This window comes from Sminthopsis crassicaudata, chromosome 4 (genome assembly GCF_048593235.1).
Source record: "Sminthopsis crassicaudata isolate SCR6 chromosome 4, ASM4859323v1, whole genome shotgun sequence".
Lineage (NCBI taxonomy): Eukaryota > Metazoa > Chordata > Mammalia > Dasyuromorphia > Dasyuridae > Sminthopsis > Sminthopsis crassicaudata.
This window is the reverse complement of record NC_133620.1, coordinates 350,874,178-350,887,715: the sequence shown is the minus strand read 5'-3', so window position 1 is coordinate 350,887,715 and position 13,538 is coordinate 350,874,178. Positions and strand designations below refer to the sequence as shown.

At 54.6% G+C, this 13,538-nt stretch overlaps 1 protein-coding gene and 1 long non-coding RNA gene across 3 annotated transcripts; one reads left to right on the top strand and one right to left on the bottom strand.

The window, feature by feature from the left end:
• Positions 1–900: 900 nt before the first annotated feature.
• LOC141539128 (uncharacterized) lies at positions 901–7,045 on the bottom strand. Of its 2 annotated transcripts, XR_012481206.1 has the most exons (3): positions 5,767–7,045; positions 3,460–3,575; positions 901–1,002 (listed from the first exon to the last, which is right to left on the bottom strand). It is a non-coding gene; the product is annotated as an uncharacterized LOC141539128 (long non-coding RNA). The 2 variants fall into 2 exon arrangements; XR_012481207.1 differs by lacking the exon at positions 3,460–3,575.
• NR1D1 (nuclear receptor subfamily 1 group D member 1) lies at positions 5,888–13,447 on the top strand. The gene is made up of 8 exons (XM_074261427.1): positions 5,888–6,432; positions 9,258–9,602; positions 9,897–9,985; positions 10,141–10,285; positions 10,877–11,523; positions 11,947–12,132; positions 12,584–12,794; positions 12,996–13,447. The coding sequence occupies exons 1-8, from the start codon at positions 6,399–6,401 to the stop codon at positions 13,193–13,195; spliced, it is 1,857 nt and encodes a 618-aa protein (XP_074117528.1). The 5' UTR covers positions 5,888–6,398; the 3' UTR covers positions 13,196–13,447.
• Positions 13,448–13,538: the final 91 nt, after the last annotated feature.

The following is a 13,538-nucleotide window of genomic DNA, read 5'->3' as shown; positions in this document are numbered from 1 at the left end:
TCACACAGCATAGAAAGTCTCATTTACAAATTGTGTTTTGAAAAAATGTTCCCCACCCTCTTCTCTTGGAAAGGGAAGGACGATATCCGCATTTGCAGGCCTCATCCTCCCCCACCCCCTCCACTGCTGCTTTTCCAATGTTTCTTAACAGCTGCAGGCCCAGGCTGTCTGGTGACTGCAGGATGAGCTTTTTCTCCTTCCTAGCTAGCAGAAGCCATGGAGGCTTGGGAGAATGTGGGGCGGGAGGGGCGAGGAGGGGAAAGGGTGTTGTACACTGTCCTTGCATTTGTCCTCCTTTCCACATTCCTTCCCCTTTCCCTCACAGCCCCAGACTGAAGTTAATGAAAGCCCCCGCTGCCTGCCAAACAGACAAATCAATAAGGATGGCTTCCTTCCTCCCTCAAGAGAACTGTTATGAACAGTAGGCTACTCCAGGCAGCTTTGGAGACAGGGTAATGGGGATGGGTGAAGCAAAGGATGAAAGTGGCTCCTCTGGCTGGGGGTGGGGACGGGAGGGGGGGGAGTGGGGAGGGTAAAAGGAGAGAATGATTCAGGAGTTTCCCACATTCCCTTACAGAGGCTTCTTTCCTACTGGAAGGTCTGTCAAAAGAAAGCCCCCCTGGGAGAAGTCAAAGGTCATCTCCTCTAGGAAGTATTCCTGGATACTGCCATTCCATCCTCTACAGATTCTTTGTTAATACTCAGTCTCCTCAAGTTACCTTGTATTTATCTGCCAACAAGCTGTGTCTCTTCATTTGAATGTAAACTCCTTGTGGGGGAGGGATTCTCATTTATCTTTGTACTAACCAAGGCCTGGAATAGTGCCTCCTATAAAGTACATACTTAATAGTTAAGTAGAATAAACTATGATATAACAAAAGATTGCAAAGAAGCTTTGCATCTGTGGTCTTATCTGAGTTTGAATCCAGAGGGCTCTGTTGATTTACAACCTGTGTGGCTTCCAGTTAGTCATTTCACTTTTTGGGTCCTGGATGTCTTCATCTGTAAAAATCAAACATACAAATTAGGGAATTCAATTAGATGACCCTTTAAAGCTCATTCCAGTCCATAATTTACTACCTTTATGTAAATCCAAGATAGTTTTCCTCCTAACAGAGCATCCCTAAAAAACTGTCTTTCTGGCCAGACCATTGGTGTTGCTTATAAAAACAGCAGTCATCAGAAGACTCTTTTAATATTGCATTTTGTACAGAAAGGTGGTGATTGCTGTTCCTTCTTAAAGAGGACCAGTGACATCACAAAAGGGATGTCCTGACCTGGGTGAGCAGTCAGAGGAATCTGGACTAAAATCCCAGCACTGCCTTTTACTAGCTGTGTGACCTGAGAGAAACTAGTGACAAGACCAGTCTCTTTTCTCTTCTTTAAAATAAGAGTATTGCCATGAGTCCAGAGGACTAACCATAAAACATGCTACTCACCTCCTGTAAAAAGGTGATGGACTCAGAGTATAGGAGATGCATGGTTTTGGACATGGTCAATGTGAAAATTTGTTTTCCAAGGAACCTCTTAACCATTTGAACCATTTGAAATTTGTGGAGAGGAAGGAGGTAGGAGAGAGAGAGAGAGAAAATAAATGCTTATTAACTGAAAAAATTTTTGGAATAAATTATTTTAAGATCTTTTCTGTTACCAAAAATCTGTGACTGGCAAAATGTGACAATGGCAGAAAATCCAACTATGAATCCAACTCTCTGAAGTTGTTGAACACTAAAATTGGAATAGGATCTCTCCTCCATCTGGCAGTTTACTAAGAAATCCTATCTTTTGTCTCTTTGCTTAGGTAGTGAGGTTCTTAAAGTGTGGGCTTAGGGAGTCCCTAAGACACTTTGTCCTTAAGTGTCCTCAAGAACATCTGAATTAAAAATTATTTTATAATATTGTAAATTATGAACATAAAATAAGTCATTTTAATTTCTAATATAAATATTATAGAATTAATTGATAATATTAATTATAACATTAAATATTAACATAAATATAAATAATTATAACCCACATAATTGAAATTCTTTTGGGGATCCACAATCATTTTTCATAGTATAAAGGAGTCATGAGACAAAACACTGTGAGAATCATTGCCTTAAGAGAATGTGGAGAGGATGAGTTTATATGAAGAGAAAATATGGTTGAAGATACTGCCATTGAGGCAAGGGGGATTTTAAGAAGTGCTTAAAGGGACCCTTTGAAGACCTTTGTCTAACTCACTTAACCTTTTTCTCAGCCTCAGTTTCCTCAACTATAAAATAAAGATAATAGCTACCTTCGGGGCTGTTGTGAGGATCAAATTGTTCTTTCAAAAAGGACTAATGAGATATTTGTAAAGCCTGCAGCACAGTGCTTGGCACTTCATAAATTTAATAATGCTTGTTTTCTTCTTTGCCTAAATCCACTCAGTGGGGGGGAGGGGACAGTGCAGGCTCTCCAGCCAACCAGTCAAGCCACCACTCTATAGTCACTAAGGAGGAATGTCCACAGAGGGGACACCAAGATCGTCCTGTCAAACATCCTTTAGATAATAATATTTATTATTCAAAGGAACCCTTTCTTGGGGAGGAGCAAGGAGTATCCAGGAAAAGACCCAGAGGGGAAAAATAATTTTCTGACCCAGCCCTGGACAAATGTCATGTCATCTAACGGCCCCACCCCCCAGGCCATATGGGTCAGACTTTGTCCCTACTGGAGCGTGTGCTTGATACTCAGCCTGAGCAGATCAGGAGGTCACCCAGACTCTCTGACTGAGGAAGGGAGAGGATAGCTTGCCCTAAGTGTAAAGAGGCCAGGCTCCTCCTTAGGGAACGGGGACAAATGGGGGGGACACCAGGGGAAGTGGGCGGCAGCAGCTCAGACCCGGTCCCCACCACCACCCTGCCCCCTCCTCCCTGAGGTTCACCCCACAGCTTGGCAGGTTTTTACGCTGGGCAGTGGTTCACCTGGTGAGGGGAGGAGGGGTTGGAAGAGCCAGACTGTAACCTGACCTGGTTTTCAACTGGGACCCACCCACAGTCAGTAAGTCTGCTGGAGATCTAGGCCACCCACGGGGCGTTACCCCCTAATACTGACAGGAAGAGTGCTGGGCTTCTGGGGTCTCCCAGCCCCGGACCCCACGGCCTAAGCAAAGCGCCAAGGTTCTTTTCAGGTCAAAGTCTCACCTTTCTTCTCTAGCCCCTTAACAATGTGCCACAGGAATCAAGGGGAGATGGAAAAGGACACTTTGGAAACAATTCCTAGTGGTACAAATAGCTTAATCAATGACACTGATCTCCAACCCCAGAACCCTAGACAGAAGAGATGGCAACAGTGGGGAAATACACTCACAAAGCACTAGGAAAAAAGGCAGTATCCACCGGCTTTCCTAGTAACCCTGATTTAACATTTTATTAGAAACCCTGTCCTTTCCTAGGCTGGATTAGGCAATGGAAGAAATGAGGGGAGGCGCACCTGTGGTATGCCTGAAGGTCGATGAAAGAGTGAGGGGGAGGGGGGGACGAGAGAGGCTCTTGTGGATCCCCAAAAGACTGGGAAGCAGCCCTTCCTCTTCTCCTTGAGTTTCTGGCCTGTAAATTAGAGCAGAGATTTTCTATAATCTTCCCATTCTCCCCTAGTTGCCCAAGGAACAGAATGTACAGAGGGGAAGATCAGGGTGTCTGCTGCCCCCCCACCTCTCCTTCCTAGGTTGTTTGAGGAGACTTCCAAAGTTTTCTGTAACAAATAGAAAGGAGCGCTCTATAGAGCGCAGTCCCCACCCCCAACACTTAACACAAGTCAGTGGGAGCCATCACAATAATTTTCTGATTGGAAACAGGGTCTTGATTTCAATGCAACTCCTCAATTCACTGCAAAGCTCTGGGACAGGAAGCCTGGAGTGTGGCAAATTGGTAGGCCGTAGGTAAAAACATAGTGAGAAGAGTTTAGAAATTAAAAACAACCACCATATGGCTCCAGAGAAGATCCTGACGCGGTACTGGAGAGCCTGCTTGGGGAGGGAAGGGCTGGAATCTGCCATCACCCGAGTCAGGGGCAGGGGAAATGGCTCTCAGGGTCAGTTTCCACCTCGGCTCTAGTCCGCCCCAGAAAATAGCACTGCCATGGAGTTGGTATAAAGTAGACGGAACAGCCCAGCAACCTGCTTCCCCTCCTTCTCTCCGGTGGTAGGGAGGAGGAGGGGCAGTGGGGAGGAGCGGGAGGAGTCCGAATTATGAACCGAGTTTTCCTGAAAAGTCTCTTTGCCCGTGTGGTTTGGTCCCTCCCAGGCCCGGCCAACCTCACAGGCTCTGGGCAAAAGGATGGCATGTGCCTGAGTGGAAGGAAGAAAGGGGACGCTTTTTCTCCCTGTCCTGGCAGAAGAACAAAAAGTGGCGAGATGTGGGAGGGGAAGGGCCACCATTGGGGGCAGTTTGCTTCCTGGGTCAGGGATACCCAGCAGGCTTCCAGCTTTCCCCCTCCAGACTCTTCTCCTGTGCCGAGCCCTCACCATTGCGCTCCCGCTTTCCTCCCAGAGGCCTCCCCTGTAAGCGGCGGTGATTACCGCTTCTGAGGCTCGGGCAGGGCCCCCAGGGGCACAACCTGAGTAAGCGGAGGTCCTGAGAGCTAAATGAAGGAAGCCTTCCTAGAAACCGTGCGCCTGAGAACAGGCGGCTGGGCCCGGGGAGGATCGACCGCCGCAGCTGACACGGGCGTTGCTATTTTAAGCGCTTGGACATTATCGTTGTTATTGCTCCAAAGCCGCCTTGGGAACTCTTGTCCCTCTGGGCATTACCACGGGCGTCTGTGGGTGGGGGGACTGTCTCAGAAAAGCCAGGCAGGAGCTCGGCTGGGGTAGGAAATGTCAGAGAGGAGACTGAAGCCCGCGCTTTGAATCCTGGTTCAGCGTTCTCCCCTCGGTGGGGTTTACTTGGCGGAACAACCCACAAGTGTTCCTTTTACCTGCCCCTCCCCCCTGACCCCGCTCCCCTCGCCCGCCCCGAGCTTCGGGTTTCGTTCTCACAAGCCCCGCGCCGCCCCCTGGGTTTTCGGGAGGTGGGAGGGCTGAGACCCGCCTCTAAGAACCTAGGCTCGGCCGCAGTCGTTACTGGAAGGTCTCAAGGCACTTTCACTGTGCTCCCTTCCCTCTTCCCTGCGGAAGGGAAATGACTCATCCCGAGGTCACTCCGAGAGGTGGTGCTGCAGGCACACGGCAGGGCTTCCCTAGGGCGTCCGGGTTCTCCTAACGCCACTCCCGGCGCCCGAGGGACGGAGGGCATCTAACTGCTGTCCCCAGTGTCCCCAGGCGGGCAGGAGAGAAGCGGGGGAGTACGAGGGGATGGCGAGGGGAAAGTCCCGTCTCCTCCGAGCCTCGGGCCTGGGTCCGGGGAATTAAGAGACCGCCTCCCCGCTCTGAGGCAGCCCCCACTCCTGGCAGAGGTCGTCCTTCCCCGTGGGGCTGGCAACCTCAGCCCGAGGTCAGTTCTGCAATCACGTGAACTCCTCACGTTTGCAAGGTTGCAGAAAGGGCTGTTTGATCTCCAAGGGAGCAGCAGACTTGCCAGTCACTGCTCAGGAATTCACATGCTTCTGCCACATACACGTCCCAAGCCCGTCAGCCCCTACTTCCCCCCCCATCCCACTGCACTTGCAGCTCCGCCTAAGGCCACGCTAGAGGTTTTCTAAGGCAAAAGGAAATAAAACAGTGTGAGGGAGCTCGCTTCCTCTAAGGACTACAAATCCCAGCAATCCTCGGGCGACGCAGGCGCACTGAGTTCAACGTGCCTGCTGCTGGAAAAGTGTGTCACTGGGGCACGAGGCGCTCCCTGGGATCACATGGTACCTGCTCCAGTGCCGCGTGCGGGCTCGGGAGCCCTGAGCTTCTGGCGCCTGCGCAGAGTCCTCTGTCCCAGGGAAGAGGCTCGGGCAAAAGGCGGCTGAGATTGGCAGAGTGAAATATTGCAGCTGAGCGAGCGCATCAGGGCACTCGACTTCTCCCCATCACCTGTCCACCTCCCGACTCCAACCAGGATCACTGGCATCGGCCACCTCCTGGATCGCCACGCTGCACTGCCGCAGAGCTGCTGGGCAGCAACCCCTACAGTGCATTGCAGAGACCCTCCCCTCTCTTCCTTTTCCAGCCAGAGCTACTGCAGACTGATTGCACCCTCTCTCCCCTGCTGCTCCTCCCATGCAAAGCAGACCCTCGCTGCTCCAGGTTCGTCCCCCTCTGCAGGGCTGCTGCCATCTAGTCAGCCCAAAGATCTCGTCGCCAGGCGCCGGGAGCCCCAGCTCTGAGTGTGCGAGGCTGGGGGATTCCCCGCCGTCAGCCAGTGCGCAGTGGGTGAGGGCCACAGTCCGAAGCGACAACTCGAGTCACGGTCCGGTTTGAATGAGAGCTGTCAGCTGGTGAAGACATGACGACCACTCTGGACTCCAACAATAACACAGGTACAGTGGCTCCGGGGCTCTGCACTGTCGGCACCTCCCCAGGTCTCCCCTTTGTTGGCAGCCAGAGGAGGGGGCAGAGATGACGACCTGGGCTCAGGTTCACGGGCCCTGGGTGGTGACAAGGAGCATCTTTCTTGGAGCCCTCCACAGGGAACTCCCGAGACCGGAGGAGAATGGCCTTAGGGCAGACCCTGAGAGCAAGGAGATGAGCTGGGGAGCCCAAAAATAGCCCTGTGAGCCCTTCTCTGCCCCCCCCCCCCCCCCCGCAGCCTGCCTGCCGCCGGAGGCAGAGGTTCTGTCAGCGGGGGAGCGCCTTGCCTGCCTCCCTCCGTGCTCCGGGCTCCCCTGAACCTGAGAGGAGGGAAGAGTCACGCTCGCCGCAATTGAGGACAGGGAAGCGGCGCCCAAGAGCAGGACTCATGCTCCGCAGGGGAGATTGCTTGGGTTACGTGCTGCGGGCCAGGGGTCGGGGCTTTTAGTGAGCAGACCTGGGCCAGAGTGTAGGGGAGGGAGGCGGGCGGGAGTCGGGCCAGGACCAGGGTGGGGGCCGGCTTGGGCCGGGGTCCGCTCGGGAGCCCCGGCTGCCCCGGCTGCCCCTCCGGCTCACATGGCCGCCGGGCTGGGCCCACGTGCTGCGTTTGTTTTCATTCAGCCGTCGCCGCGGCTGCTTCCCCATTGGCCGACGCCTCCCGGCCCCGTTACATAATGAGCTCCGCCTCCCCGTCTCCGGGGTAACGTGGATCCCCCCCCTCCTCCCCGCCCCGTCTCCTCCCGCCCCATCCAGCTCTCCTGGCTCCCCCTCAGCTCCGCCCCAGACTCTCCAGCTCCGGGAGGTCGAGGTGGGGCCGCTCCTGCCCTGACGGGAAGCGCGCGGGGCGGGGCCTCCAGTTCCGGGGTTCCTCGTTGGGGAGCCACGTGCGAGCAGCACACGTGGAGCGGGGACGTGTGGCCGGCTGAGGGCCCAGCCCCTCCCCGCCCGGTGCGTCGGGATCTGGGTGAAGCCGGGCTGACTCACTGCCCCCGCCTGCCTCTTTTTCTCCACCCCCCCACGGGTGGCTGAGTTGGCGGAGGCTCCCCGTGACCTTGCACTGCCTCCAGTCTCCAGAGCCCAGGAGCCCCACGCTGTCCTCGCTGTGGCACTGCCGCATCCTCCCGCATCCCGGCTGGGGCCCTCGTTCTTTCCTCGGATCCCTTTGTCTTGGCTTTTGCATCCCTGCGTTCCAGGGACTACCTGGCACAGATAGTGCCCTCTACCAGCTTCCAGCACGTTAAACTCCTGTTGTCTCGGCTCTTTGCTAGGCTTCCCTCCTTTTGTGCTACGTCCCCCGGCCCCCGTACAAATCCTCAAGTTACAGCGAGGAAAAACTCGTCTCTCAGCTCCCATAAAGAAACGGGACGTAAACCGAACCCTGGAGCCGCTCAGTGGGCGGGCTTGGGGCTTCCCGTTCTGAAAGGCGCGGCTCGCCAGAGACCGCCGAGCTCGGGGGTCCCAGGGAGCTGTTACCGGACTAGGGCTCCCCGTCCCCGCCTCCAAACTTTGAAACTCCGGGAGTTAGGTTATTGCACAATGGGAGAGCTGGGTTTACCCAGACCAGACGGGAGCTATTTTGAGCTTGTCCCCGCCCATCTCAGTGTGTGTGAGCAGTCAGCATGTGCCTATTTGGGCACCCTGTGTGGTATGCTTGCTCACACGTGCCCTCCACCTTCACCTCCTTTGCCCAGCCCAGGCCGTCCTGCCCAGAAGGCAGGTCAAGGTTTCTCGTGGGAGTGGCGGACATCTTTCCCTCCGAGTGCCTGATCGGCACCTTAGCAGTGTGGCTCTTCAGGTGTCTTCCAGGTGATACAGTTTTCTTGAGCGCTGTCCAAAGGTACAAAGTCCCTGTGCCCTTTTGGACAGAATCTGGGAAGCTGTATTCTCTGGCTCTGGAGCCTGACTGTTCTTATTGCAAACCAGCTGTCACACTTAAACCATTTATGCACATCCAAGAACACAGAATAAAGCACATTCTAGTCATGTTGTGTTCTCCATGCCAGAAGATTGGGGAGGACTGTTCCTCCCCAACATAGTGATCCACCTTATAACGAACGGAATAACGACTGTAAAAAGAATAGAACTTGTAATGAAAAGAGTCCAAAAGCCTAGCTTGGAAATCTTTGAGATGCTAATTAATGACTAGTTATATCATCTTGGGCAAGTCATTTCCATAACTTCTTTTTCCCTAACCTTAAAGTCGAGAGGTTTTGCAAAAGTCTTTTTAACAGCTTTATTTCCTGCAAACCTGAGAAACCTTAGATGATGAGTTCGAAAAACAGGGCAGAGTTCCATTATCTAATTTAACATGACCTCTATGTCTCCACTGGGGGTACAGCTTTGGCTGAATCTTCACCTTTGGGGGTGATCTTGGAACTAAGACGAGATCTTTTCTGGAGGAAATGGGTCTTGTGACCTGGTTCTTCTTCCCTTTCATCCTCCCAGGTTCAGCCATGAACAACTAGGTCAGCCGTAGCAACTTATGTTCTGTAGGGGAGGGGACCTAAGGCTAGCGTGGGAGCCAGATTACAAAGCCTTCAACCATTCTTTCTACTGCAATCATATGCCTTGGTGAGAGGGACTTGCCTACTAGCATAGGATCAGGAACTCTGCACCAGTCGTTTTAGGCTTGCTTTTTGGAGTAAGAAAATGGGCAAAAATTGGCTTTGAGAGGAGGCCACTAGCCACCCAGCTTCAGGGAATTGAGAGAAGGCACTTTGAGAGACTAGATAGCCCGCTGAAGGATGTCAGTATAATGGCTAACCTCTTCCATTTGTCTTTTTTCTCCTCCCAGGTGGAGTCATCACCTACATTGGTTCCAATGGCTCATCTCCCAGCCGAACCAGCCCTGTTTCTCTCTGCAGTGAGAGCTCCAATGGCAGTTTCCAGTCCCTGACCCATGCCTTCCCCACTTACTTTCCACCCTCTCCCACTGGCTCCCTCACTCAGGATCCAGGTCGGCCTTTTGGAAGCGCCCCCCCTGGCTTGAGGGAAGACCTCTCTCCCTCATCATCATCTTCCTCCTCTTCCTCCTCGTCCTCTGCCTCCTTCTATAACGGAGGCTCCCCTGGAGGACTGCAGGTGGCTATGGAGGACAGCAGCAGAGTGTCCCCCAGCAAGAGTACCAGCAGCATCACTAGTGAGTCCTGGAGTGGGCTGGGGTGGTACTGGTTAAGGACTAGATACTGGTTTTTCCTCTTGTGTGCATAAATTTCATTTCATTTAAAAATGAATAGGATTTCCCTTCTCACTCTCCCCATTCCATCCCCTGGCCCATCTCAGCTTAGAAAAATTCGGTTGGGCTGTGCCTCCGGTAACCAAACCTAACCCTCCCATGGGATTGAACCCTTCCCCTCTGGGGGTTGATGGAGCACCCGCCAAGAAGGCTGGCTTAACACGCTGTTTCTGTCCCTCCAACCTTCTCTTCTTCCAGAGCTCAACGGCATGGTGCTCCTTTGTAAGGTGTGTGGGGATGTTGCCTCTGGCTTCCACTATGGAGTCCATGCTTGTGAAGGCTGCAAGGTGAACAGGGACTTGGGAGCTTCCTGGGGATTTGGGGAAGGACTGGGAACTTTTGGTCTCCAGGGCCTCCTGAGTGCAAGGGCACAGAGTTGGGGGGTTCCTGGCTCTGGCTGATCCTCCAACCTGCCGTGCTGACTCCTTTGCTTCCCCTCCAGGGCTTCTTTCGACGAAGTATTCAGCAGAATATCCAGTACAAAAAGTGCCTAAAGAATGAGAGTTGCTCCATCATCCGCATCAACCGTAACCGCTGTCAGCAGTGCCGATTCAAGAAATGCCTGTCCGTTGGCATGTCCCGAGATGGTGCGAGCCCGAGGGTCCCCTCCTCTCTCTCCAACCCCTCTGAAGTCCTTATGCCTTTCAGGGGTGATTTCTAAAAGACTCTCCTCTCACCCCAAAAATGGAAATGGATTTACAGAATAATTTGCACTCCATTTCCCTTCAAGAGCTCTAGACCCACAGACATGGGGCTTTATAGAATTGTCAGAGCTGGAAAGGGACCGAGGGCTCAGTCATTTTATCTACTTCCCTCATTTTATTAGAGGAAGGCCTTGAAGCCTGGGGAGGTCAAGGGACTGCCTTGGATTCACTTCTGGTTAACGTTGGAACTCAGATCTGGCTTTTCCTGCTGTTTCTGGTGCCCCTAAGAGTTCTGCTCAGGGCCCAAGGCATCCTTTAGCTCCTTCTGGGCCAGACTGGATGGTCCCGTGTGCTTAGCGTACTCAGCTTGAAGTTGACTCTTTTGACTCCCTTTCCTCTTCCAGTGTTCAGTGCCACGAGTTCCTTGCTCATTCTCTGCAACCCTGGAGGGGCTCCCATTGGTGGTGGGGAAGGGAGGTACAGGTGGGAGCAGAGTATGAGAGTATGTTGACATCTCCCTTCCCTTCCCATCAGCTGTACGTTTTGGGCGGATTCCAAAGAGAGAGAAGCAGAGGATGCTCGCCGAAATGCAAAGTGCCATGAACCTGGCCAATAACCAGCTGAGCACTCAGTGTCCCCCCGAGGCCTCTCCTGCCAGAATCCCTGCAGCCAGCCCCCTGGGCTCCTCACCACCCCCAGTCCCAGCTCCCTCCCCCCTTGTGGGCTTCTCCCAGTTTCCCCAACAGTTGACACCCCCTCGCTCTCCAAGCCCTGAGGCCAAAGTGGAGGATGTGATCTCCCAGGTGGCTCGAGCCCACAGAGAGATCTTCACCTATGCCCATGACAAACTGGGCACTGCTCCCAATGGCATGAATGCCAACCAGATACCCGGCGGCCCCCCAGCATCTACCCCACCTCGCTGGGAGAGCCATTGCTGTCCTCCAGTTCCTCCCGATGACAACAACTCTGCTGCCACCCAGCGCCACAACGAGGCCCGAAATGGACTTCGTCCAGCTCCAAACTCCTACCCCCCAACCTGGCCGGCCACCGCCCCCCACCACGGGTGCCACCAGCACAACAGCAACGGGCACCGCCTCTGCCCCACCCACATGTATCAGAGCCCGGAGGCCGAAGCCCCCTCTGGCTGCCCCTGGCAGGAGCGATCTAAGAACATTCTGCTGGTGAGTCAGAGTTAAGGGCCTGTCCTGGGTTCAGATCTGAGCCAGGGAGCAGAGCACTCAAGTGTAAATCATGAATTCCCCAGCTTTTGGGGAGCCTCTGCTATCAGGAGGAGCCCCTTTTCTAAGGAGATGAGAGTAGCGTGAGTCTCTCAGTGTCCCAACTAGTGCTGGGAACCTTGGGGAAGTGGCCCATGGGAGGAGGCCCCATTCTTTGACGAAGCCAAGGCTTTGCCCGGGCACTCCCTCTGGTCACCACTTAATCTCTAGCTGCTCCCATCCATACTTATATCAGAGATGAGTATGTCAGTCTGAAGGAGTCCGATTTACAGCAAGGTCCCCATTAGGTGTGCACCGCCTGGGAGGGTTGGTGCTGGAAAGCCCGCCAGGGTCATCTGGCTCCTATCTCCTCCGTTTCTCCCCTAGGCTTGCCCCATGAACATGTACCCCCACGGGCGCAGCGGGCGAAGCGTGCAGGAGATCTGGGAGGACTTCTCGATGAGCTTCACCCCTGCTGTGCGCGAGGTCGTGGAGTTCGCCAAGCACATCCCGGGCTTCTGCGACCTCTCCCAGCACGACCAGGTCACTCTGCTCAAGGCCGGCACCTTCGAGGTGAGCTCCTCGGCTCGCAGTGTCACTGGAGGCGGGCAGGAACGCCTCCTTCTGCACCAGTCCTACTCCTAGGCCCTTGGGATCCTCGTTCCAGGCCCTCCCCTGCTCTCTTCCCCACTCCCCTTACCCCAACCTCCCTCCCTCTGGGTCAAGGACAGGAGAGACCATTTGGTTGATTCCCATAGCAAGACTTTCTCTCACTCTCCTGCCTTGGGGAGTGGGACCCCATTTTTAGAGACACTGAAATTCTTAGGTGTAATCAGATACATCCTTGAAGTGTAAAATGCACCATCCAGGTCCAGCACCACTTCCCTCTGACTGGGGGAGGGGGACCGGTGGTCCACGCTCCCCACCCAGGTCCAGAATCGGGGGTGCTTCCCTCTGACCGGGGGGGGGGCCAGTGTCCCCAGCTCCCTGCTCAGCCGGACTGACGCACACACCTCTACCCCAGGTGCTGATGGTGCGTTTCGCCTCACTGTTCAATGTGAAAGAGCAGACTGTCATGTTCCTGAGCCGTACCACATACAGCCTGCAGGAACTGGGCGCCATGGGTATGGGCGACCTGCTCAGCGCGATGTTCGACTTCAGTGAGAAGCTGAACTCCCTGGCCCTCACGGAAGAGGAGCTGGGCCTGTTCACCGCGGTGGTGCTCGTCTCTGCAGGTAGGCCGCGGCCCGGGGCCCGGGCTGTGGAGGGAAAGCTCGTGGGCCTCCGGGAGGTCTTCTGAAGACTTGGGTGCCGGGTAGCCCCTCCACACTGCTGCTGCTCCCTCCCCGGCCCCCCGAGGCGGTCAGGGTCGGCGTGTCCCTCAGGGCGCCCGTGTCTGGGGAAGCCCCCTGAGTTTCCCTCGCTCCCTCCCGTAGACCGATCCGGCATGGAGAACTCGGCCTCTGTGGAGCAGCTACAGGAGACGCTGCTCCGGGCCCTGCGGGCGCTGGTCCTGAAGAACAGACCCTCCGAGACCTCCCGCTTCACCAAGCTGCTGCTCAAGCTGCCCGACCTCCGGACCCTCAATAACATGCATTCCGAGAAGCTGCTCTCCTTCCGGGTCGATGCCCAGTGACCGCCGCCTCCGCCAGGCCCTCCCCTTGTACAGAACTGAACTCTGCACTTCTCTCTCCTTTAAGAGACAAAGCACCGCCCCTACCCCCAGAATCTTATTTATATTGTTATAAAATATTCCTCTGAGCCTCTGCTCCCGCCCCCTGCCTTCTTGTAAATAGCTCCCCGCTCACGGAACTGCTCCGCCCCTCCCCAAACCCCTGATACCCCGTGTCCTGTTCCCATCTCGAATCAGTAGCTGGCATCTATCTGACCTGGCTTGTGTGGTGTCTGTCAGGGGCAGGGGGGAGGGCACTCCGCCCGGTCCTACGTGGCTAGCACATGTGGGCTGGGGGGGACACAAC